Raw genomic sequence first — 26,757 nt, forward strand, 5'->3', positions numbered from 1 at the left:
TTTATTTATCATCTATCGATTCTTTAAATTGTATTGTATTTTATTTTTATTTTATTTTATTCCTCCATCCATTTTTCAAACCTCTTGTCCAATGTAAGGTCACATTTCTTATGTTATTTATTTGTTTGTTTGTTTATTTATTTGTTTGTTTGTTTACCATCTATCCATTTTTTACATTTAATTTATGTTTATTTATTTGATATTTTGCATCTATCCATTCTTTAAACGCTTTTCATATGCAAGGTCACATTTTTATTAATTTTTTTTTTTAATGTTTTTCTTCCATTCACTTTCCAAACCTTTAGTCCAATGTAAGGTCAGATTTGATTTGATTTGATTTGATTTGATTTTTTTTCCCAAACCTCTTGTCCAACATAAGGTCCCATTTCTTATGTTATGTTATATTATTTATTTATTTAATTATTTATTTTCCATTTATCCATTCTTTAAATTTAATTTATATTTATTAATTTGAAATTTTGCATCTATCCATTCTTTAAACACTTTTCATATGCAAGGTCACATTTGATTTCATTTGATTTGATTTGATTTTTTATTTTAGTAGGAGCATTATATACATTTTTGTACCATACAATGTTGTTTTTTTAAGCCCTAATTGTTTTTGTGACACTGGCAGATGAGTTTCCAGGATGACCAGGAAGTGAACATGCTGCCTCATGAGTTAAGCAGTGCCAGCAAGCTCAGGGCCCAGCACACCCGTCCCCGACGCTCCTCTCCCCAGCCCAGCGCTCCACCCATTCTCCAGCTGCACCAACCGAAGGCTCACCCCATCCTACAGTCATCCCCGCGCACCTCCCCTCAACCCCCTCACGCAAGCACACAGCACACTCACCTACGACATCCCACCCAGTCCATCTACCAGAGCCAGCAGACCTCTGCCCCCAGAACCTCCCCTAACCTGACCAAACAAAAGAGCCTCCATTCCCTGCCTTCCCAACAAAGCTATGATGGTACGCTCTCAACCAAGGTTCCCCCACCACCGCCACCTCCTTTACCCCCACCTTGTGATCCTCCACCTTTGCCCAAAGCCAGCCCGAAAGCCTCTGACAACAACCACATGAGCGTGAAGAGACTGCGCTGGGAGCAGGTGGAGAACTCTGAAGGAACTATCTGGGGACAGGTTGGTTAGTGATACATAACAACCACAGTGCGCCTCAGAACCATGTTGAAGTGATGAGATGTTATTAAGTACAGATGATCTGTTTTCTAGCTTGGAGATGATCCTGATTATCATAAACTCAGTGACATGGTCAAGTACCTGGATCTGGATCTGTACTTCGGCACACAGAGGAATTCCAGTAAGTTCTCTATTTTGTTATAGCTGCTGCTTCAGTGTAGTATTGCATGTATACATCATCATCCCCTGTACATACAGTGCTGTGAAAGAGTGTTTTTTTGCCCCGTCTGATTTTCTGTGTTTTTACACTGAATGTCTTCAGATCATCAACCAATACTAAGAATTTCATAAATCAAAACCCTTTATGAACAAAAAACACAACAACATATATCTTTCATATATTTAAATGCTTCCTGTATTGGAGTGTTTCAGATCATGGCGAAGGAATTTTTTAAAATTAATTTAAGAAATTAATTATTATGTAATAATTGAATGCAATGTTACTTTATATTTATTACGAATTTTATTTATTAATTTATTTTATAATTTATTAAAGTAATACAATTTATTACACTTCCGTTCAAATGTTTAGTGGTAAGATTTTTTTTGAAAAACTCAATTTTTAAATTAATTTTAAAATAACTCTTTTCTATTTTCATATATTTTAAAATGTTATTTTTTCCTGTGATGGCCAAGTTGAAATTTCACACCTTCAGATATCATTCTAATGTGCTGATTTGGTGCTGAATTAAAAAAAATATATATTATCAATGTAGTCGTGCTTCTTTGTATTTCTTTGTAACATTATACATGTCTTTACTTTCACCTTTTATTTAATGCATCCTTGCTAAAAAAATAGTATATTAGTATAATAATTAGTATAATAAGTATTAATTTATTTAAAAAAAAACTCTCACTATTAACTACTTGCTTATTAGCATGCCTAGCATATTGGCTGTTTATTAGTACCTATAAAGCACATATTCTGCATGATTATATTCTACATTCCTAATCCTACCCAATACCTAAACTTAACAACTACCTTACTAGCTGTTGATAACCAGCAAATTAGTTTGTTAAAAGTTTTATTGACCCCAAACTTTTGATGGTAGTGTTTAAATATATGTATGTAATGACATATCATTGACACTAGAAATTCAGATGGAGGCAAAGACTTTTTAGGAACACAACATCTCAACATTGTCTGTATATTGCTGTCTTCATCCACATGTGGCATCCGGTTTGTAGCTTGTCATTTTGATGGTGAAAATGAACGCAATTACCTTGTCTATCTTTGTGCTTTTCAGCTCATCTCTCATGGAGATCTACTGTATGTCTGTCTCCGATCCCATCATTCTCATCCAGTTATTGGCATCTTACAGCCTCTTCTCAGTCTCATAACCCTCCATATAGTAGTATATTGTCTCCACTACTGGTGCGAGGAGAGCTCATCCTTACACTGTTATTAAATGTGTCAGTCTCTCTTCCAGAGCCCACTTTCCTGCCCGAGAACTTTAAAAAGAAAGACGTGGTCGAGATTCTCTCCCATAAAAAGGCCTACAACGCCTGTGAGTATGAGTGGGGTTGGGTTGAAGTGCTCTGGGTTGAGTCAGGTTTGTCGTCTCGTGTGACGTAGATGTGTAGGAGTAGGTTAAAGAGGTGCTGTAGGTATTTGCTGCTGTAGCAACTGTGTGGGAATTTGCCCAATGAGAAGGTTAAGAATCCATGTCTCATCACATCTGGCTGCCCTGTTCAGCTATCCTCATTGCACATCTGAAGCTGTCCCCGAAGGAGCTGCGAGAAATCCTCATGACCATGAGCACTGAGCGTCTGGAGCCCGCACACATTAAACAACTGTTGCTTTACGCTCCTGATGACGAGGAGGTCAAACAGTTTCAGCATTACGACCAGGACCCCGCCAAACTTAGCGAGCCTGACCAGTTTGTCCTACAGGTGCTGTTGAGTTACTACTACTTGAGTTCCAGCTGTTTTACCAGAGTTCTGTTATAATTCATGTAAATATTCATGGATTCTTTGTGGGCTTGTTCTACAGATGCTACTAGTTCCTGAGTATAAAACCAGACTGAGGAGTCTTCTTTTTAAGACCACTGTGCAGGAGAAAACAGAAGAAATGAGAGGCGCATATGAATGCATATACAAAGCCTCATTAGAGCTTAAAAACAGCAAGAGGTTGGCCAAGATCCTGGAGGTAAAACACTTAATTCAGTAGATATGACTGAATTATAAATGTTGTATCTTTTAGAAAATCTTCTGCAGAGGAGTTGGTGTTTTCGGAGCCACTCGTTTTGAAATATTTGCTCTTTATTTAAATATTATTCTTACGGTTTGTACACTTTTTGTGCTTTTAGTTTGTTTTAGCAATGGGAAATTATCTGAATAATGGTCAACCCAAGACGAATAAAACAACAGGATTCAAAATTAATTTTCTTACCGAGGTATGTGTGCAATAATTACAGACAAAACATTGCAATGTTTTGGTAACACTTTAGTATAGAGACCAATTCTCACTATTAACTAGTTGCTTATTAGCATGCCTATTATTAACATATTGGTTGTTTATTAAAGCACATATTCGGCATGATCATATTCTACATCCCTAATCCTACCCAATACCTAAACTTAACAACTACCTTACTAACGCTTAATAAGCAGCAAATTAGGAGTTTATTGAGGCAAAAGTCATATTTAATGCTGTGTTAATAGTGAGAATTGGACCATAAAATAAAGTGTGACCAGTGTTCTTATTAAACGTTCATATTTTTGATGTTTCTCCTAATAATGGATTAAAAAAACTCCTCAGCTGAACACAACAAAAACAGTTGATGGAAAGTCGACTTTCCTCCATATTCTTGCCAAATCATTATGCCAACACTTCCCAGAACTCATCGACTTCGCCAGGGACCTCATAACAGTGCCACTAGCTGCCAAAGGTAAGGTGTCAGTCAGAACAACTTCCTGCTAGATATTTGTATATAGAGTACACCTCTGTTCAGAAGTTTGGGGTCTGTAAGAATTTTGAAATCTTTTCTAAATAAGTCACTTATGCTCACCAAGCCATCAAAAATACAGTAAAAACAATAATATTGTGTAATATTCTAAAGAAATTGTTCTTAGTATTATCAATGTTGAACAAAGTTGTGATGCTTAATATTTTTGTGAAAACCATGGTATACTTTTTTCAGGATTGTTTACAGAACAGAAAGTTTACAAGAACAACATTTACAGTATTTGAAATAGAAATCTTTTGTAACATTATAAATGTCATTACTATCACGTTTGATCAGTTTAATGCATCATTGCTGAATACATTTCTTTAAAAGAATCTTTCTGACCTCAAACGTTTTACCTCTGTTGGAAAGTCATTTCTAATAGAGGTTTTTTTTTTTGCTGTTGGTTTAAATAGGAACGCAGACATAAAATTTGCAACTATGTCAATTAAATGTATTGATGAATGATTGATGTTCCTGTATTTTCATCGTAAATTCAGTCAATCAGAGGACCATTACTGCTGAGCTCAGTGACCTTCACTCCACCATCCAAGACATAAGAACCTCCTGTGTGAAAATCCCAGCTACTGCAGAGGATGGCTTCGCATCGGTTATGAGTGTATCCACCAATCCACAGCCTTTTCTGAATGAGTTTGTTAGTGAGAAGTACAGCTATCCTGTGAGAATATATATATATCGAACTTCCGTTGCAGTGTATCAGCCCTTAACTCTGATATTAGAGCTTTCTGGAAAACTGTCATCCAGCTGTGCAGTCCCTAGACTCCTTGCAGCAAAGAGCAATGGATGAGTTTCATAAAGTGGCCTCCTACTTTGGAGAAGACAGTAAGGCCACGACCACAGAAACCTTCTTTGGCATCTTCGCCGAATTTATCTCCAAATTTGAGGTGAGTTTCTTAAATGCTGCCATTTTCACAGATGTAATTACACTAAAGCTGTGAAGTAAGAGTTTGCTGATTTTGTATTCAACAGAGAGCACTGAGTGAGACGCAAGGAACAGAAAACCCCAGAAGCCCCCGAATAGCCTCGCCGCTGGCATGGTGAAACCAACAGCATCTGCTGTTTCTAATCCAGAACGCCCATGTGCCAATAAAAACAGGGAACTTGATAGCGTGAAGGGAAATGAACCTTACTTTAAATGTCTTCGATGAATTAAAAATATCTTTAGAATAAAAAAGATATATATTTTATACAGAACTTCAGCGAGAAAGTATATTAATATAGCCTAATAATAATCATTTTGTTTTGAGATTTCCAGCTGCTAGAGAATGTAACAGGAACATGCACACTTCAGGTGAAGAGGATTGATGGTATATTTTGGTATGGTATACTTACTCATCCTCAAGCCAAATGTATTTTAACACACACACACTTGTTTTGAGCCAGCTGCTAGAGAATGTAACAGGAACATGCACACTTCAGGTGAAGAGGATTGATGGTATATTTTGGTATACTTTGGTATGGTATACTTACTCATCCTCAAGCCAAATGTATTTTAACACACACACACACACAAAAAGTTTCAGATGAGTTTTAAATTCTTCACAGTATTAGTGTTTTATTGTTGTACTCCGTTGTGATACGCCGATATTATAGCAGAACAAGAGTGCACCCTTCATAAGTGAAGATAAAACTATTTTCCAAATCAATGATCATTTGTATTTTATTGCAATATTAGTTGTGCAATTGATCGGTGGTTTCATCCCGCATGACAATCTGTAGTAGGTTTTACATCATGAAATTGGTTTTCAACTATGAAAAGAAGATGCAAAAGCTTCACATTATTAAATGGCAGAAGGGTACACATATCATCTGTTCTTTTAAAATGAGTATGTAGCTTGTCTGACTTTTTTTTTTAGGTACTATTGTTTAAGATAACCCAATGCATTTCTTCTTGGCGTCTTCTGTTCTTGAACAAATGCATGATCTTCCTTATTGCCTGTTTTTGTCATTTTTGTGTATTTTTCTTAGTTTCTTGTCAGAACCAATCAACCAGGAGAAAACCTACAATTTGCATTTGCATGTAGCAGAGTATTTCTATTTATGTAATGTATTCCTGTTTTGATTGTTTCTGTATCGATTTGTTATATTGAATATGTTTTACCAAATTAATTAGTTGTAAATTAATATTTGTGTACAAATTGTTGGCGTGACTAACCTAGTGTTTTCCCGAGCAGTTCTATATCGGCTTCAATATCGAAGGGCCACATATTGCTGCGTTTTAATCAGATGTCTAATTCGTTTTGCCTGAATAAATACGCTTTTGCGGAAATTCATCTCTGTGGAGTTATTTTGTACTGTAACTGTATCCACTTATGGAGGTCTTCTTTAAGAGGTTCCCTTATGGACCTGGCCTCCAAATCCCACAGATCTCAATCCGACCGAATTTCTTCTACTTTTTACTACTAGAATAAAGTAAAAAAATAGCAATTTTGGTTTTATTAATTCCTAAAGTTATAGGCTAGCTATCTATTTATTTGTTTATTTATTTACAGCTGCTTTACTGTTACATTTAACAACAGTTTTAAATCTGATTTAAAGGTGTATCTTCTAATCATGTCAGATTGTAAAGTGTTTTTTTTTTTTTTAATTGCATTTTTATTTTCACAATTATACAAAAAAATTTTTTTCCAAGTGCACTCTCCATATCCACTTTGAATGCCATCATAATGTTCTCGTTACCAGGCAACATATATCAATCAGGATACAGGAAAATTACTAATAATAAACCCCTGCCTATTTATCAAGAAACTTAACTCAATTACACATAAACACACAAAAAAATTATTTACTGAGACAAAAACAGCACAGTATATGGCTAAATTCTCTCTTCATAAATAAATTATACGTTTTTTTTTCCGGCGTTTTTGCAATTTTTCTATAACAGGACAATATAGATATGACAGGATGTGAGTGGGAGAGCAAGAGATGGGGGGTAGGAACGGGAAAATTCCACGAGGAGGTACTCGATCTCGGGACACCCGAAGCGCAACTACGTTACATGTCGGTGCGCTGCCCACAAGGCTATCGGCACCGACACATTTTAGAGTGAGATCTGGTTTATATCAGTCCTTTATACCAAGGCGCTCAAAGATCAGAATGAGGAGAAAATCCAAAAGCAACTAACCGAAATTAATGCATGAATTATTCATATCTGCGAAACTGGATTCTGGTTGGCCGATTGTGATTATTCACTACATAATTGACTAGTGTCCTCATTGATTCCCCAAAGCTGTGCTGCTTGTTTTTCACTATGGTTTCTTTCTTCACATATAAAATAAAAATAATTATTTTGTAAGTTGGCCTGGAAGCAAAATAATGAACCGTCAGTTGGTCCCTTCAGGCTGTATAGGAGTAGAGAAGATGCAAAATTCTGTTATGTAATTTCACACAATAATGACAGCTTGCACTCAGTGTGCAAAAAGAGTAGAATAGGTTGTTAAATTAATGAGCATACAACAATTGAATCAACTGAATGATGGCAAACTGCAAGTGTTAGTTCAGCTGGAGAAATACAGTCATTCTCAGGTCATTGTTTATTCTCTCCACATATGCATTCAAGTGTGTGTAAAACCATTAATGGACTCTAATTAGAGGCATCGGTGGTGTTCACTTATAGTGTTGGTGGTCACAGTTAACTTAAAATGGTGTAATATTTTTAGCGTTTTTTTGCACTCGCTATATATCCAAAACTACTGGTGAAGAAACACATTTCCAAAAATAAATAAATCTGAGAAGACAACAACTACACAATGAAACACCTGTTCTTATTTCACTCTTTTTTTTATTTCACTTTGAAGCAGTAATACAAAGCATTTTTTGTCTTTTTCCAAATTCAATAAAGATGCAGGCTTCTGAACTTCAAATGCACCGTCAACTTTTCGTTTCATAAGTGTGAAGTCAGTTTACTTTGCAAACCTCGGTAAAATAGCTCTTGTAAGTGTACTTAGGTAAGGCAGCATGGTAAAGGCAAGGAAAATGTATAAAGCAAAGCTAACTGAGCATGATCGCCTACATTTTTCCCCTCACACCAGAATCATATCCCAAATGTTTTGTTTTTGAATGAGAGTTTATGGAAATGAGACAAGGAGGGAAAAATGTAAGCAATTATGTCTGCTCTTAGCTATTATACAGTAAGACTAACATCCGCGTGGCACATTTTTCCCCACTTTGGTACCATATCAGGGGTAAAAGGAGGGAAATACAAAGCTATCCTTGTCAAGGCTTGGTAAACATACAAACAAAGCCATAACATAAAGTTTCCATACCAGAATATCACTAAAGCACATATTTTGACCTTTTCCATTACATAAACTGACAGCTAAACAGTTTATTTCTAATTTTAGCAATCAATTTAGAGTCCAATAACAAATGGCCTTTTTCACATATGATCCAATCAGGATTACTTTTACACATAGCTGAGTAGTGCTCTACCACATATGTTTAGGTCCAGTCATTTTAATGCCCCAAAAATATGAAATCATCAGCTGTCAAAGGCAGAAAACTAATCATTTGACATTTGCATACCTTAAACTAAAGTATTGCATGAAACTAGTTTCCAACCCGGAAAAGTAAGGCTTGCAAACGAAAAAAAAAGAGGAATGTTCTGTATTTGTACTGTATTAGCTGACTGGAGACCTGCAGTCACAAGCTACACATAAAGCCACAGTTTTCCACCTTTTAAATTGAGTAATTGCTTTGTTTAGCTAAGGCCACTTAAGACTCACCTCCAAGTACCTCGTTCACCAAATTCACCCCATCACCGTACAGACCCAGTTCCTCATGCAATACAGGTCATTTTTGCTGCCATCACAATGAAAGGCATGTGTAAATAAACGTGCAATATCTCGGTGCATCTGTTTCCCTGGTGCCACTGGGATTGTTGATTGTCTTAAGCGTAGGGTATTCGAGAAATACAGCCAAGATTATAAACACTTTGGTAATGGTGAGAAGAGCAGCCCTTTAGCAAACCTTTGGTTAAGGGAAAGGGTGTTTGGGGGTCAAGGCCGTTTTTACAGGACAGTGCTCTCTGTGTCAAGGTCTGTGTCCTTGAGTTGGGTAGCAGGCTTCTCAATGGCGATATCAGGAACAAGAGCACGAGCCAGTGGTTTAAATGTCATCCCCGAATCTGTAAGATACAAGATTAGGGAGTCAGACCATGCTGACTAATGGACTAATCAACTAATCGACTAATCAAAATACAAAATTAAGCTTAACAGTGCTTTAATTTATTAGACCACCACCACCCTAAGGTTTGTGCCACAGCTGCCCTAAACGAACAGTATTGGTGATTACCAAAATCATTTTTTATGTTTCTTTAATGGTTAATCCACCAGTATGTGTAAGCTCTTTAGTCCCAGTAGTGTTTCTAATGATAAAGTATAATTATTGTTGTTACCCATGAAATTTTGAATTTGCTGTTTTACAAGAAATTCAAAAAATATATATTAATTTTTTTTATTCAGATGCCTAATTACAGTCAATAACAACAGAAACTGTGGAAAAGTACATAAAAACAATGCCAGCAAGAATGCCAGCTATTATCAAGGCCAAAGGCGGTCATACAAAATATTGTGTTTTTTGGTAATGTGTGAATAAAAACTATTTATCGTTTAAGCTTATTTGCCTCATAAATGACAATAATATTTTTAGTTTTAAACAAGTTTTTGACAGATTCTGAAAATATTTGTTTTTATTATGACAGGTGATCTAATAAATCTGTTAAGTACATACGGTGCTTAAATTTATTAGACTATATTTATTGACTGTAATTGGGCATCTGAATAAAAAACAATAATAAAGTGCTTTACTATTTTTTTCTGCCTTTCTTGTAAAACAGTCAATTCAAAAATTCATGGATTGGCTTTAAAATGAGGATTTACAGTTTATTTTAGAATGAGGATATAAGGGAAAAACTCACCCTACATACTATATAGTTTTCTTTTAACAGTTTTTTTTAATGGAATCTATTCCAGGACTATAATAATAATGATAATAAATGAATAAATAAATAATAATATTTTATTATTAAATTATAACAATTAAACAATCCAATAAAGAACTATTACTATAGTAATAATACTACCGTGCTGTAAAATAAAATTGTATAGTATTTGATATTTATAATAACAATAATAATACAAATGTTATTTTACAGAACAACAAAAATTACAGTACTAATATCCATACGGTCTTCATTTCAAAAACGTGTTACATTCAAACTGGCGTTTCTTGTCAAACAGTGACAAGCTTGCATCCCTGCTTTCACTAAAATGCTGCACGTCAAGGATATCTGCAACATATCTCACTCAAAAACATAAATGGCAGAATTAAGTAATACTATTAATATAATGTCAAATGTTAAATAAGTTATAGCAGTGTATTAATTTGGGGTGCTATTTTGGGTAAAATCCTTCAGGTTGCACTTATTGGTTGACATCGTAGATAAGAAAAAACAATTAAGTAAAAAAGGGTAAAAATTGTAAAAATCGATCATCAGTGGATCTCTAGTACTGACATGTACCAAAATTCTCTCATGACACTGGGACAGTCACAGTGTTCAGAGCAAGGAAGTGCAACTCTAAAATGTTAGTCGTTAAATGCAATTCTAAAATAGTAGTGAGTTAAATGTGCACTCATTTTGTTATTAAACTTTGTGTGAATAAATGCATCCTGCATCTCTGTGAAGTATTTCACCAAGCAGCGGTATTACAAATGAATCCACTTTTCTTAACGACTATTTCCTATGTAGCTACATCGAAATTCTATTCAGCTTTCAGACACAGTCTTCATGTGGCCCGAAACCTTACGCAACTCGCAGAAACGCAAACAATCAGGCAGTTAAACAGAAGCGTAGAGTGACGGAAATAAAAGAGCTTCACCCATTGTTTTGAAAGCAGCACTGCAAATTCCATTGCTGTCACTTCCTGTGGCTGGAGGCTGGGGCGGAGGGGGAACAGTAGGTCTGTTGCGTGGTTTAGGCACAGGCCTCGGGCGAGGAAGCGATCCTGACTGGAACGCCGGGGGAGCGGTGGGACTGGGATGCCATTCCTCTGAGCTGGAGGAGTGGACGCAGGTTCTCGGGGCTTTGAACTGAGAAGCAGGGAGGAAAAAATATAAATCAGTAATATTTAGTAAATAATATTTATTTGACATTCTGCAACATGCAAACTCCACAAATACAAACTTAAGCCTTATTGTGATGGAATATTTTAATATCAAGTTTGAAATGGTTAAAGCTAAACTCAGTATTTTTTTCTTTAAATGTGGATTTTTTTTCTCAACATAAAAATGAATGAAAAAATATGTTTGTATTTCAGAAAAAAATTTGCAAAAAGTAAGCTTAAGATTGTCAATGAGGCAGCAAGTAGAAATATGTACCATATCTACACCTAAAGCAGTGGTTCTCAACCTTTTTGACTCCATGTATCATCCTAAATATCCATATGTATATTTAAATTAAAATTGATATTCAAAGCCCCCCTCCCCGATAGATAGATAGATAGATCGATAGATAGATAGATAAAGACTAAGTGCCATCTGAAATTTTCATGTAAAATGAGCATTTTTATCAGACTCCTATGTTTAGGTTCAGTACTTTTACTCTAATGGCAATGTATAGGTCCTTTTCTATGCAATTAAAGTGAAATAACCGAACATAAATATAGGTGCCTGATAAAAATGCTCATTTTAGAAGAAGTTTCCAGACAGCACTTAAGAGGCTTTTGCATCTGAACTCTTCATTTGTTTATTTAGTTAAGTTAGTTAGTTGCAAAATGTAACTATATTTTCGCCCAGCTCTTCATATAAAGTTGAATAAGTATATCCTACTTTATCCGCATACAGTATACTTGCATAGGGCAATATACACTATGTCTCAACATCCCTGAGATATTGCTTGTATTGTTGCAAAATGTCAAACTATATTATTGCTCAGCTCTAATTGGCTAAATGCAACTATAAACGTGGAGATATTAAAATATTACAACACAATATTAAATAATGATTTTCTGTAAATCTTAAATTAGTAAAGCACTTAATTTACTCTTTTCTTCCATTTCTTTTTTTTTTTGGTTAAATAATTTGCTTGCATTTTTCTCCACTTTGTATTACCACAGCCTTGCCTTGCCTAAAGCTTATTTGAAACAATGTGTATTGTGAAGCCCCCTAGTTGGGAACTACGGCCCTTAAGGGTACCCAAGACGTCAAAAATGGTTGTCTAAGTTGTCTAACTATTATGGACCCTTAAGGTACTTGGTTGCTTGGATGCATTTAATTTATTGCCATATCAACTTCCCTGGCTATTACATGGTATATACAGATTAAAGGGTCAATAATATAATAAATAAAATATAATATATATATATATATATATTTAATTCAATTTAGACAAAAAAAGACAAGATTTTGTACATACAATTCTATCAAAGATTCTTTAAATGTATGCGTGATAAAAATGAATATTAAGGTTCTAATATCTTAGAAGTAGATAAGATACAAAGGTCCACGTTTGAGGGTACTATGACAAGCTGATTTTGCACATTTTACCTTTCAATGTAAGCAGTAAAAGCGGTTTCGTTTTAAATGGAGGAGGAGCATGGGCAGTCAAATACTACTCTCTTTATCTTGTTAAACTCCCCTTCACTCACAAAATACATTTATCAAACATAGCTACTTGCCATCTGTTGCTGAAAAGCAATATCAGTAAAACGAATTATATGTTAGGGTTGTTATAGAACACAACAATGTAAACCACTGGAAAAAAGGGAGTTGAAAGATCCGCTTTGTCCCTCCACAGCTATTCCATGTGCATGCAGGGCTGATTCATTCATGCATTGCACTGGTCCGGCACGGTCCGAAGCATGCAGGAGTCTTACCTGATCTCCTCAGTATGCTGAGCTAGAAGCTGCTGTGCTGCTGCCAGGGCTGCCATCCCCAGCGCCAGCCCGGGTTGACAGCTCTCTAAGCCCAGGCCCACCTGCGCAGGCTGCTGGAGCAGGAGTTCAGCCATAGGCTGACCCCCTGCACTACCTGCAGCCTCCACCGGGGGCAGCGGGGGCTGGAAGGCAGGCGAAGCGTGCTGCTTTCTAGGTACAGTATTGCCTCTACGAGGATTGTGGTCCATTAATTTATTAGCAGAGCTATAGAAAGAGGAGACAGCAGAGACACCACTAGTGCTAATAAGTTCCCAGGAGAGCGACACCACAGAAACCAAGAGGGTAATCTGCACTGGTAGAAATCCCAATTACACCACACACATTGCAGGGTTAAGAGGGAAAAGCAAGAGATTTATCAGTAGAATGGACAACACCCGAGTGGTTAATGGTGAGTGTAATCTGAGCCGCTATTTTAATTGCTCAATTAAACTGCATTCTAAATCAGCTTAATTGCAGATCTTGTGAAGCAAGAGGAAATAACTAGTGTGATTGATTCAGGGAATCGGACTGTTAATTGAGATTTTGTGGGAAGTTTTACCCGTCTCTCCGGGGCAATTCACCATCTGGGCCCACCATGCTGCCAGGTCTCTTCCTCTCTATGGTGCCCGAGTCATAATCTGGTGGGGTCAGGTGGTTGACGTTGTTTGGCAGGGGCGCAGGCATAGAAAACATGCCGGATACATTAAAATCCACATCTGAAGGAATAACAAGAAACAGGTTCATCTTAAAACTGACAGCAATACTTTTTTTTTTTACTTTTTTTACTTTTTTTCATTGGTAAATACTATATATTTAAAGCTTTATGGCCCCTACCCTCAGGGAAAAACCAATCTGCATGCTGAATGATGGGTTCAATTATAGTAACCACATGCACAGAGGTTGCAGCAGCCATTTCTGCTAGGCTCCTGTAGGTAAAGAAAGGAGAGTTTAAAAAAAGCACAATTAAATATGTTAACGTGTTTGCTGGAAATTGCAAAAAATATTCTGACCCCTCGGTTTTGGCCCACAGTAGATTGGGTCCAAGGACAATGGCAATGTTGCTGGGGGTCATCTTGTTAACGTCACTTTCCTGTGCAAGCTTAGCAAGGAACTTAATAAGGTATCTGTAAAACAGAAAAAAATAGTCTAAATGAGAAGATAGCAATTTAGAAACAAACTGCTTTTTACTGTAGTCTTTTCCCTGCTTTTTAATGCAAGTCCTGATGTATAAACAAGTTCTTTCAGTGATCTACTGATATCAGAAAATGATTGTTTTTTTACTACAAATTAAAATAAAATAAGAAAAATTGCATTAGGTGAGGTTTATGCTTAAAACGAGAAAAAATAAACCACATTTACAGGATAAATAACATGCTTATATTCAAGATATATTCTTGAATATTAAATCTTAATGTCTTCAGTATTTTTTTTTATATTTAAAAAAATAATAATGTCACTATTTTATTTACTATTATTTATTTTTATCAGCAAAAATTACATTTAAATGCTCTATTTCTCTAGTTTCTAATACAGTTAAACTGGGAAGTATCATGGGTCTGCACATGAACTATCTGCAGATGATTAGCAATAACATTTCAATAAATCTGAAACCTCTCTGCATACACATATAAGTTTACAATTTGTGCCATTTCACACATGGAGCCCCAGAACTTTGCACAAACTGCTTACACTTCACATTAAAATGCAGTTGAAACCCACCTGAAGTTTGCCTTGTTGTTTTTTGGTAACTGATCGCAGGTAACCCACAAAGCTTGTAACCGTTTGTCTGGATCAGGGACACTTGACAAAATAAAAGCCCAGTAATTAACAAAACAAACACTACAAGATTCCTTTAAACAATTCTGTAAAGTACTGCAAGATGGCTTACTTGGAAGCCTGTATCCATTCATCATACAACTGGTAAGTCATCAAAGGTTCAGGCAGCTCTCTGAGATACGACTTTAATGCCCCTTAAATCAGGAGAATGTGGTTTTAAATGAACATTCATTAAGTGTGAATGACATATAACTGATACACACAACAAAACAGGACTTACCAGCAACGGCATGCGGGTCGGAGTAAAACTCCTCCAGCTGTGAGGTGGAGCAATCCAGAGCTGCCTTCAGCTTCTTCAGCTTAGAGGCTCCTGCAGCTATTCTGAAAAGACCCTGGAGAACCATGAATTTAAAGACGGATTTAGGGTGAAAGCCAAGACCCAAATTCATTCTCTAACATTTGAAATGTTTTGTTTTGTTGGATAGCTGCAGCAGCAGTTTCAGAGATGTGTCGGTACAATGTGGACACTGTTAAAGGTTGAACAGTACTTCGATAACTGAAAACATTTGCCGATCTGCCTTGACCGGATTGGAAAAGATTACTGTGGCAGATCAACAACACAGTATTTGATGTGTATGAGTGATGTATTGTTTCAACACTGTAGTGGTCTCGCCGTACCTCCTCTTTCATTCCAGTCTCCAGCAGCATCATGATGCAGGCCTCTAAAGGCAGCGCGATCTCTCTGCTACTGCGCTTCAGGTGCTCGTCCAGAGCCGTTCCAAACGCTGGCTTCTCAGTCCACGAATCTATCAGGAAAACAGAAATACCTTTATTTTAAAGAATATTTACTAGCAACAACTTACAGAAGGAGCGTTCATCTGTGATTCATCAAGACAAACTACTGTAAACACTAGATCCTGCTGTCAAGCCCCCTTCAAGCTGTCTTTTTCCATCTTACTGTTTCTGAAAAAGGCAAATGAACCAGGTGGGTGAGATCTGAGAAATATTACTCATGGCCCACATGCTGGGACACCAAGTCTCTCTGCCTCACAGGTGCTTGCAGGAAAACATCACAACAACAATTTATAGCACTCAAGCGCCAGATTTCCAGGCACAAACGAGAATGAAAACAATTAAGAGCCTCTAAGGACTGCACAGAAAACCACTGAAACACACCATCAGGCTAAATTCACTTCATTTTCATTTGATATATCTACATTAGTCACTAGGGATGGTCACAATGGTGCAGTACTCAATCAACAACCAGCTACTGTAGCTGACTAATCTGGTTGATAGTTTATGTAGTTTGTTTTTTATTTGTTTTATTTTGTATATTTTTACCAGCAGTGATTTAACTAGTCTAAAAAAAGAAAAAGATTTAATTGCATAAAAAAAAAAGAGTCTCTATAGATGGACGTCTTTATCTGAAACCAGCATAATTATATAAGGTTTCCTTAAAGGCATAGCTGACCAAAAAAATGAAAGTTGTGTCATTATTTACGGACCTTCATGTCAACACCTGTATGACTTTTGTCAGCAGAACTTAACAGAATATATTTATTAGTGGTGCAACGGATCAAAAAACTCACGGTTCGGATCATATTACAGATTTTGAGTCACAGATCGGATAATTTTTCGGATCAGCAAAAAAAATAAAAAATTTGTGAAAGCTTACTTTAAGTACTTCTATACCACAGCAAAACTACTAGTTTAACTAATAAAGTTAGTAATAAAACAAGAACAATTACACAAATTACAAGCATAGATGAATACAACAAAACAGTTACAAAGTAACAGTAGCATTCAGGTGCAGAAATGTAATAATTAAGTGTAAAATAACACAATGGTGCTCACTGCACAAGTTAAATACAGATTAATCTTTGTTGGAGCTGTGTTTGATTAGCAGACAGAAACAGGTATTTATTGGCTGCTGTCTCTTTAAGACCAAATGCACGGACCTAATACTGACACACGTCCGGTTTTCTTCTCAGTTGTTTACGTTCACTTAAGACATAACCGACTGTGTTTACTAGAATACTTGCCAAAATGGGTATTTTAAAATAACTTTGTGTGTATGTGAAAGAGGAATCAATTCGCTGTTCACGCGGTGTCTCTCTCTCTGCGTGTGTGCGGCAGCGGCTGAGCACACAGAAGACAGCGCGCGAGTTAAAATTGCTTGAATGTGTAAACTGGCAAGACAAAACATGTGCAAATGATAAACTTTAACTCTATGATGGTTAAACTTAACAGTTAATCCGCAAATCACATGCGTGCCAAACCGTGCAGCCTGATCCGTACGGATCATCTACGTTCCGTTGCACCGCTAATATTTATCAGGGTTTTTTTTTTTTTTTTACACATTGGGATTAATGTTGATTTTGAACCCCACTGACTTTCATTGTATGGACAAACACAGTCAAAACATTCTTCAAAATAATTAGTTTTATTTTCCACAGAAGAAACTTTCTGAAAAACGTTCTGTTTTCAGTGAACTATCCCTTTAAGACCAATCAATCAACTAGACATTCATCCTCAAAATATGTAGTTTTAAGGATGCTTATTAATCACTAGAGGCTAATTAGGTTTCACTGGTAGTTATTTCAGATACACAGCAATAAGAAACTGTGCAGTCACCTTGTTGAGCTTGAATGGTTGGCAGGACGCTCTCGAGCAAGGTGAGAGATTTTCGGTGATGATCCGCTTGCGCCTCTAATAACTGAGAACAGAGCAGACATTGAGGAAGGAGAGACACACAGCAGTATGAACAATGGCCATTACAAACATGGAACTGAACAGGAATAAACACAGCAAGTGAGTTATTGAACAAATGGATGACAAACAAAAAAGCTTCTTACCATTACATAGTAGCGGGCATAGTCTGCCTCCTTTGAGAAGAAATTGTACATGTCTGCTGAAAGTTGATCCTGGAAGGGGGAAAAAAACATGATTGAAACTATTGGTTTTGTTCTGGCTGTTCAGACAGAGAAATTGGATATTACAGGAAACAAGCACAGCGGTTAGCCACATGCTCCTGATACATTACATTATGCATTCGGCAGATGCTTTTATCCAAATTGACTTATACTCATTGCTATACATTTTATCAGTAATGTGTTCCCTGGCAATCAAACCCATGTCGAACAGGAACACACATGCTGAGCCTTAATTGCTCAAGTGGTGACGCAGGTTCGAGACCTTATTTCACATCTCCATTTACCAAAAGTGACTATTCAGTCAGAAAGAAAAAATTGTCTGTAATTACGACACTGATTACACATCAGATTTCTGCAGTTATAACAACCGCTGCATCATAAATCAGTCACCATATGGCTGACTAGCAGCTCAATGGTTCTGCCACAGGGTCGATGAACTTTGAATCAAGCAGACTGATGTCTAGTTTTATTTGAGATGGACTTGTGATTAGAAATATCATATTTTGTTATTTAAACAAGAAAAACATTGTAGACTAAAGACCCGTTCACACCAAGGACGATAACTATAAAGATAACGATAAAGATATAGTTCTAAAAATCGTTCTCAGTATTAAAGAATAGCAGAGTCCACACCACAACTATAACGATAAAGACAAAGAGAAACGATATAGTTGGAATCACTTTCAAAACAATTTTTTTCCAGCTGATGAACGATAAAAAATTGACAGCCAATCAGAATCCATCCTGCTGTAACGAGCTTGAGAATTTAAAGCAGCAGACGAGCGTGCGCTTGGAATAAACGGACAATATCGTTCACTGGTGTCGACGCTAATATCGTTATCTTTATAGTTATCGTTCTTGGTGTGAACGGGGCTTAAGAGCCACGATTTTCATTGAACAGACTTCAAAAAGTTTAAAATAAAGACTGAAAAGGATATTCATTTATTCAATAAACTCACCCTACACTATCATTCAAAGGTTTGGGGCTGGTAAAAATACAGTTTGGGGTTTGATGAAAAATATAGTAAAAAAGGTAATACTGTGAAATATTATTTCAACTCTGTTCTTTTTTTAACTTCTAATATAAAATAGTTTATTCCCTGTGATGGCAAAGCTGATTTTTTTTTAGCAGTCATTACTCCAATCTTTAGTGTAACATGATCCTTCAGAAATCATTCTAATATGCTTATTTGCTGCTCAAAAAATTTTTTATTATTATCATCACAGCTTCTTTTTCTGGAAACCCTGATACTTATTCTTTGATGAATAGAAAATGTAAAAATACAAAGAAATGCATTTATTTGAGATACAATGTCACTCTTGATCAATTTAGTGCAGCCTTGCTGAAAAGTTATTTCTTAAAAAAAACTTACTGACTGCAGACTTATGGTATTGTACGTTACTTTTAGAAATCTGAAACTTATATATATTATATATTGAGTTTCAATATGCTTGGCTGAACATTCTAGCAGTAATCCTCCTATGACTAGCACTCACTTACCTTACCTCAGCAAATTAGCTTACCTCAGAAAATAGCAGTCATTACTCCAATCTTTAGTGTAACATGATCCTTCAGAAATCATTCTAATATGCTTATTTGCTGCTCAAAAAATTTATTATTATTATCATCACAGCTTCTTTTTCTGGAAACCCTGATACTTATTCTTTGATGAATAGAAAATGTAAAAATACAAAGAAATGCATTTATTTGAGATACAATGTCACTCTTGATCAATTTAGTGCAGCCTTGCTGAAAAGTTATTTCTTAAAAAAAACTTACTGACTGCAGACTTATGGTATTGTACGTTACTTTTAGAAATCTGAAACTTATATATATTATATATTGAGTTTCAATATGCTTGGCTGAACATTCTAGCAGTAATCCTCCTATGACTAGCACTCACTTACCTTACCTCAGCAAATTAGCTTACCTCAGAAAACTAAGCAAATGTTATGTCATCTAACTGATCTTCATCAGCCAAGCTGATGCGATCGTTCTTACACGCCGCTACAATATGTTGCTGTAAAATCCATAACTAAGCAACTCATAAGGATAAGGCATGTTTAGGCATGTTGCACATCAGTACCTTACACAGCTCCATTTTGTTCATAGCTTCATCGACTTCTTCTTTAAGTGAGTCTGCTTTGGCTGTCAGTGCTTGTGTGTTTGTTCCTGAGATTATGGACTTGGTCGCCTGCAACCACCTGTAAAGAGACCGTTTCAGTCATGAACTAGGTGCTATACATGATATAGTGAAACCTGATGCATGACAGAAACCTCACCTTGCTCGGGCAGAGTCATAGTCCAGCACCAGCTTGGCTAACTGCCGCCTCTGTTTCAGGATGTTAGGAATGTCCACCTGAAAAAACAATAAGATTACGCAAGCATTGCTATTAACATTCTGGCCTATACCAATCAATTTTGTCAGGTAATCGTGGCTAATAAGTGGCTGATATTAAAAATTAGCCAATCTAAATGTTAAATTGGGGAAACGAGCATGCATATTCTTTTATGTTTGTCTGTACCTCTGCTAGCTGATTGAGGGGGTCTAAGATTTCCTTTTCAATGTTCATCTCGTGCTGCATTAGTTCAGAGGCCAGTCTGTTCTCTGCATCTCCGCACATCTCCATCATTTTCCTGCAAAGATGATACTGAATATAAATTACTGGGGTCTCTTATGCTCACCAAGATAAAAAAAAAAAATACAGTAAAACCGGAAAATAGTGAAAAAGTATTACTATTTAAAAAAAATGTTTTACATTTTTAAATGTTTTGAAAATATTATTTATTCCTGTGATGGCAAAGCTATTTTTTCAGCAGCCATTACTTCATTCCTCGATGTCACATGATCCTTCAGAAATCAATATGCTGATTTGGTGCTCAAGAAACATTTCTTATTAATGCTGAAAACAGTTGTGCTGTTCAATATTTTTGTGGAAATCGTGATACATTTTTTTATTTTTTATAAATCACTGATGAATACAAAGTTCAAAAGAACAGCATTTATTTCCAATAGAATTTTGTAACTGTATAAATGTCTTTGCTCTTACTTTTGACCAATTTATTTAATCTTAGCTCAATAAAAGTATTTCAGTAACACTTTAGTATGGAGACCAATTATCACTATTAACTAGTTGCTTATTAGCATGCCTATTATTAACATAGTACTTATAAAGCACACATTGTGCATGACCATATTCTACATCCATAAATCTAAACTTAACTACCTTACTAACCATTAATAAGCAGAAAATTAGGAGTTTATTGAGGCATAAGTCATAGTTAATGGTTTGTTAATAGCGAGAATTGAACCTTAAAATAAAGTGTGACCTTCATTTCCTTACAAAAATCTTACTGAAAAAAAACCTCTAATATTTGTATGTTTTATACTGTTTTTTTTTTTAAATGCATGGCACGAGTGCTTTTATACACTGCGCTTTTTTGCGCCATCGTCTCATTTAAACGATACAGTGAACTAATCCATTACCAATCTAAACAATAAAGAGCCACATTTAAGCGGTAATTGATCAAAATCTATTTAAATGTTAATGTCATCCAATTACCCAATCAGAGACTCCTCCCCCAACTGGTTTCCGCCATCCTGCATGGCCTGTGACAGCGCTGTCAGTGGAAGCTTTTTCTGTGCCAGAAAACCAGGGAGTTTTTGTGAAACATTACATGCAAATTCAAGCAGACAAAATGTGGTGATGACTGACATTTTGTGCAGTCATAAGCACTGTTATGCCCTTACATGTCTCTTCTCAGCATCAGTGCCTATCTGCCCCTGCAAACACGCGACCATTCTTTTGTGCGTGTTGTGCGAAACGACTCGCACCAACTCCATACGCCGCTCAATCTGTGCAGAGCAAAACAAAACATCAATAACAACCCACAATCCATATTGAGCTGTGGCTAGCACTCAATGCAAAGCCTGTATGCATCGTGTTGAAAGAAAAGAGCCTGTAAAAAAGTGCCTAAGGCATGTTATGTAATATCGCATGGGAAGCTTCTGTGATATGAAACAGATTTAATAAATTCAGCTTTCCATCTTAGCTTTAGAATAGACATTATAGCCTGAGCGTTCGTGTCAATTAACAGGTGTTGCTGTTAGAAAGGAATAAAACACTTTTCATAGTCTTGAGGGTGGGGTAAGGTCAAACATGATTTATCACACCACTCCCTGGGGAGGCATGAAAAAGATATGTTACTTTGCATAAAGAAGACAAGTATGACTCATCTGCCCTGTTGGGATGCCTAAGATTTAAATGCATGAGCTCAGCAATGGGATGCCATAAATAGAGAATACAGATGCAGACCAGACTCTCTTTTTTTACTTCATTCTGTTTTGTTAAAAAGGGGGTGCTGGAGCATGGTTTAGTTCACCATAGTTACCTATTCATTTCTATGAGGAAAATTACCGTATTGGCCCGAATATAAGACAACCCTGATTATAAGACGACCCCCCTTTTTCCAGATGTACCTTTTGGAAAAAGGCTTTTTAAAAACCAAATCTTGTTTTTTCTCAGTAAAACACATTTTGTCTTCAATTATTTTCATATTGCATATTTTTACTATTTTTATCTTTGTTTTGAAAGTATGGTAAAAACTGGTAAAATGTACCAACAATCACATTTAAAAAATAAACACTTAAATGTGGTAATTTGGTGAAAACTGTTGTGGAATATTTTTTTCCCATTTATTGTTATTAAATAATTATAGAACAATTAAATAAATAAATAAATAATCAAATAGAATAATAAACTTAATAAAAATAATAAAAAAATAAAGTGGACCAATCCAGCCAGCTGAGATGAAATCACAACATTTAATTATAAAAATTATATATATATATATATATATATCAACTAGTTTGATTGTAGTGTGAGATGTAGAGTGAGATGAGATTTTGTACTGATTTGCTTGTCAATTTTCTGATTGGTGGATTTCTTTTCAGGATTGACTGGTAATGTAGTTCTTTATCTGGAATTTATCATTGACAAATACAATATATATATATATATATATATATATCAACTAGTTTGATTGTAGTGTGAGATGTAGAGTGAGATGAGATTTTGTACTGATTTGCTTGTCAATTTTCTGATTGGTGGATTTCTTTTCAGGATTGACTGGTAATGTAGTTCTTTATCTGGAATTTATCATTGACAAATACAACTATTTATAATTGTATAATTATTATACAATTGATTAAAAATGAAAATAAAAATTGAAACAATTATATATTATATTCCATTATATAGAATAAAAACTAAATGCAGTGGATACAAGTGGATTTTGTGACAAAAATGATCTAACTAAATAAATGTCTGCAGCAGGATGTATTTGGCACTGTTCCAACATTTATAATCTGATAAATCATATTCATAATATCTAACTCTAGAGGACTGCGAAATTAAGCTCCACTGTATTCATTTTTTTATTTGACTGACATTTACTTTCTCATTTCTTATTTAGGCCTCTTATTTTACCAGCAGCAAATATGCTTAGAAAAAATATAGGGTGTCATCGTCGGAACAGAGATCCACTGCCTAAGACTTTGAAAACTACCGTCATGACAGACAAGTCAGCTTTTTGATGCGAGCAGGGCGGGCCTGCTCGAACACATGCCAGCCCTAAAAACAACCATGAAAAGAATGTCACTTCAGAACTGTGAGAGCGGTATGACTGAACAAACACTGAGGAGGAGAAAAGAGATCCGAATGAGAGAGAGAGGAAAAAAACTGACTCATGTTCCAAAAACAGCCCAGATCAGGAATTCCACAGGCTGGGAGAGGAGATAACCACCTCCTCACACTTCTCTGCCTCTTTTACGTCATAACATTCCCTCACAGCCGTCCCAAAGCAGCTGGGTCAAGCGTACATTCAGCTCAGGCGTCTCCGGCATGAGAACGCACAGAGGCCCGCCACCTGGCATGGGAACAAGGGGAATCGCTGACTGTTATTGTCGGTGCTTTTCTGCTGAGGGAGATCCTATTCGAGGGAAGTTGTTTGGATTATCTGGTGTGAGAGGTCTTTAAATGTTTGCCTGTTGCCATCACAGACCAAAAACTGGCGAGCCAATGACAGACTAAACATGCAGAAACAATGAGCTATAGTTTTTTGTAACGGAACATATTATGCTATGTTCAGATATTGGGGAAACACCACTATAATACTGAATAGTCACTGGCAAAATGAAAGCCGCAAAAACGTCCTGTCCGGACAAGCGATTAGGGAAAACTGGATGCAATTCAAAATGGGAGGATGCCACTATCTAGACGCTCAACAATGTTAAAAGTGTCCCCTGAATGCATCTGTGAGTGGCATGAGCATAGCAGCCCTGAGGTAACACGGGTGTCCAGACAGCTGAGAATGGGGTGATGGGATACCACTGTGATCATCCTTGAGCACCACACAGAACCCAGAATAAAAAGCAAGCCCCTCTGAGTGCCATGGGGGGATGTCACCATAATTCTCGCTTGATGTGTCCAAACATCTCATAGAGATAATTTTAGACGCAGCCGGCCAAGAGGAATAAACAAGCGGTCACGAACACAATATTGGTGGAAGTTCAGATAATGACTCTCTATTTCACGGAGTCAAGTCCCTGCGTTTCTAGAAGATCGTTTTGACACTATTTCCATGGCAACCAAACTTTGACAATTTCACAGGGGACAGTTTCACATAAGGAGAGCAAAAGCGCCGTGACGCAATCCATTCGCTCATTTTTTCAGAAGAGAACATTCTTTCTAATGTGACAAAAATAAATTGAATGGAATGTATTTGCTTGACATCAATGACTTCACCTTTCTCTACCCAATGACTCACTAGCTTCCCACCATTTGATGTAATGTAAAATGGATTACAGCCAAAGAATAGAACGGCTTCACTGCAGACAGAGATGGAAATAAAAAGCAGTCACCTGTAACAGGTCATCACTAAGGACCTCTGTTTTCTCCGCTCTGTAAAAGAAGACAACAGATCATTAGAAATGAAACCCATATCCATTTAAACTGCTCAAAACAACAAATTTAAAGTAATATGGCTGCATGATTTAGGGGGAAAATCCAATTGACATTTTTCTGATAAAAATTGCGATTGTGATTTTTAAAACAATAAATAAGCCTGAGGTTTGCTGCAGAATTTGCTAATATGATTTCAAAATAACTATCAAAATAATATAAATAATATTATTTTTTTTAAATGTATTACTAAAATTAGAAATACTCATTTTGCAATATTTCACCGTAAAACAAATAGAGATTTAAGAAAAATAAATACAGCACAACTGTAAAATTACAATACTAATATTTATGGCTGTCTTAATTTATTCATTTCTAAACATTAAGCCATCAAGATTTTATTTGGTGGGTGACAACAGCTGGTTTATAAGCGCTTCTGATTACAACTTTGGAAAGATGATTGAAATATGTTGCATTCATATGTCGCACGTTATAAGCGAGCCAAACTGAGATCAGATGCTGAGATGAGTTTGTGTGGCGCAGCATTTAACGTGAATCAAACCGCTCTGAGACCTACTGTAGCCTTTCACACAGCAATACTAGTAAATTCCCGTAAAAGTACCGGAACGACTTTACCGGTAAATACAAAAATGCGCTGTTTAGGCCTGTCACGATAACAACTTTTTGTTGTGCGATATATTGCCCCAGAAATAATTGCGATAAGCGATATTATTGTCATTTTAAACACCATTTTATGCCACTGAATATATAATCATAATGTAACGGCATAATAATGCAAGAAGGCCTACACACTTTCAAATGACAACAAACTTTTCATTTTTAAGAATATTTACACATCATTAACCAGAAATGACCTCTTAATGGCTGTGCTTCCCGGGGTGTTGTGTTTGTAAACAACCTCCTGGACAGCAACCAATCTGGCTTCAGAAGTGGACATTCGACCTAGACTGCCTTGCTTTCAGTTGTTGAAGCCCTAAGACTGGCAAGAGCGGCTTCCAAATCTTCTATACTTATTTTGCTGGATCTGTCTGCTGCTTTTGATACGGTGAACCACCAGATTCTCCTGTCAACCCTATTGGAAAATGGCATCTCAAGAACCGCACGCCAGTGGTTTGATTATATATATATATATATATACCTTGCTACGTGTACTGCAATGGGCTAACCGAGACTTGTCATTTGCACATATATTGTTGCTCTTTTGTTAGTTTTGACTGCTTTTATTGTCCTCATTTGTAAGTCGCTTTGGATAAAAGCATCTGCTAAATGACAAAATGACTAAATGTAAATGTAAATGTAAATGTAAATATGGAGGGATATACGTGGTCAGTGTTTTTGTTGATCTTTTCATTTTTGTGTCAAACATTCACATTTATGCATCATACAGACATCATATTAGACGACTCCAGACATTTCTTTGACTTCCGTAAACGGCGCAGAGTAAATCCGTCATCTGTGTCAGAATGTTATGATTGGCACAGTGTAGACATCTTACATCAGCGTGTTCTGAACTCATGCGTGCTCATACCAGTAATCTCGTTCTGCGTTCACACAGAGCTCATTACCGATAATTTACTGGTAATGTTATAACTTCTCATACCCGCAAATTACCAGAACAAATTTACCATATTTTTTTAAAAGGTCCTGTTCACACATGATCTCTTTATGGTAATTTACCAGTAATTTGTTTGGAAGGTGCGACTGAAAGCACTGGTTCATGAGCTGCTTGTGGGTAAAAGTACACTGTGCCATGCTTCACTCTGAAACACATACAGTATATAATATATATATTAGGGCTGCACGATAAATCGCATGCGATATTTAACACGCATCTTGTCAGAAAAGCCAGTTCTGTAATCAGCGTTAAATCTCCATCACGTGCGTGCTTTCACATTGAGCAGCATTAACTACACAGAGTCGTTGTTCACTGACGAGCTGCGCAAAACCACGTTCATATTCGCGCGATTTTTTGCGCAGCTCGTCAG

General features: G+C 36.3%; 2 protein-coding genes across 2 annotated transcripts in view; one reads left to right on the forward strand and one right to left on the reverse strand.

Moving 5' to 3' along the window:
* LOC107734213 (delphilin-like) overlaps positions 1 to 5,530 on the forward strand; it is a 31,230-nt gene extending 25,700 nt beyond the window's left edge. Inside the window, exons 14-23 of the mRNA XM_016546104.1 lie at positions 638 to 1,141; positions 1,232 to 1,319; positions 2,617 to 2,706; positions 2,895 to 3,091; positions 3,192 to 3,347; positions 3,508 to 3,594; positions 3,960 to 4,089; positions 4,647 to 4,765; positions 4,887 to 5,051; positions 5,137 to 5,530. Coding sequence (XP_016401590.1) covers positions 638 to 1,141; positions 1,232 to 1,319; positions 2,617 to 2,706; positions 2,895 to 3,091; positions 3,192 to 3,347; positions 3,508 to 3,594; positions 3,960 to 4,089; positions 4,647 to 4,765; positions 4,887 to 5,051; positions 5,137 to 5,208 — 1,608 coding nt within the window. The 3' untranslated portion in view covers positions 5,209 to 5,530. The remainder of the gene's footprint in view (positions 1 to 637; positions 1,142 to 1,231; positions 1,320 to 2,616; positions 2,707 to 2,894; positions 3,092 to 3,191; positions 3,348 to 3,507; positions 3,595 to 3,959; positions 4,090 to 4,646; positions 4,766 to 4,886; positions 5,052 to 5,136) is intronic.
* Positions 5,531 to 12,594: 7,064 nt separating this feature from the next.
* The window catches only part of LOC107734204 (rho GTPase-activating protein 17-like), a 22,367-nt gene continuing 8,204 nt past the window's right edge, over positions 12,595 to 26,757 (reverse strand). Inside the window, exons 2-17 of the mRNA XM_016546093.1 lie at positions 24,712 to 24,751; positions 21,541 to 21,645; positions 21,353 to 21,429; positions 20,315 to 20,426; positions 20,072 to 20,148; positions 19,876 to 19,993; positions 17,711 to 17,779; positions 17,490 to 17,571; positions 15,534 to 15,661; positions 15,136 to 15,247; positions 14,968 to 15,049; positions 14,799 to 14,879; positions 14,090 to 14,203; positions 13,914 to 14,005; positions 13,639 to 13,795; positions 12,595 to 13,304 (exon numbers count right to left, since the gene is read on the reverse strand). Of these exons, the coding sequence (XP_016401579.1) occupies positions 13,037 to 13,304; positions 13,639 to 13,795; positions 13,914 to 14,005; positions 14,090 to 14,203; positions 14,799 to 14,879; positions 14,968 to 15,049; positions 15,136 to 15,247; positions 15,534 to 15,661; positions 17,490 to 17,571; positions 17,711 to 17,779; positions 19,876 to 19,993; positions 20,072 to 20,148; positions 20,315 to 20,426; positions 21,353 to 21,429; positions 21,541 to 21,645; positions 24,712 to 24,751 (1,714 nt within the window). The 3' untranslated portion in view covers positions 12,595 to 13,036. The remainder of the gene's footprint in view (positions 13,305 to 13,638; positions 13,796 to 13,913; positions 14,006 to 14,089; positions 14,204 to 14,798; positions 14,880 to 14,967; positions 15,050 to 15,135; positions 15,248 to 15,533; positions 15,662 to 17,489; positions 17,572 to 17,710; positions 17,780 to 19,875; positions 19,994 to 20,071; positions 20,149 to 20,314; positions 20,427 to 21,352; positions 21,430 to 21,540; positions 21,646 to 24,711; positions 24,752 to 26,757) is intronic.

The sequence above is a fragment of the Sinocyclocheilus rhinocerous genome, unplaced genomic scaffold, assembly GCF_001515625.1.
Source record: "Sinocyclocheilus rhinocerous isolate Xijiao unplaced genomic scaffold, SAMN03320098_v1.1 scaffold820, whole genome shotgun sequence".
In the NCBI taxonomy this organism is placed as follows: domain Eukaryota; kingdom Metazoa; phylum Chordata; class Actinopteri; order Cypriniformes; family Cyprinidae; genus Sinocyclocheilus; species Sinocyclocheilus rhinocerous.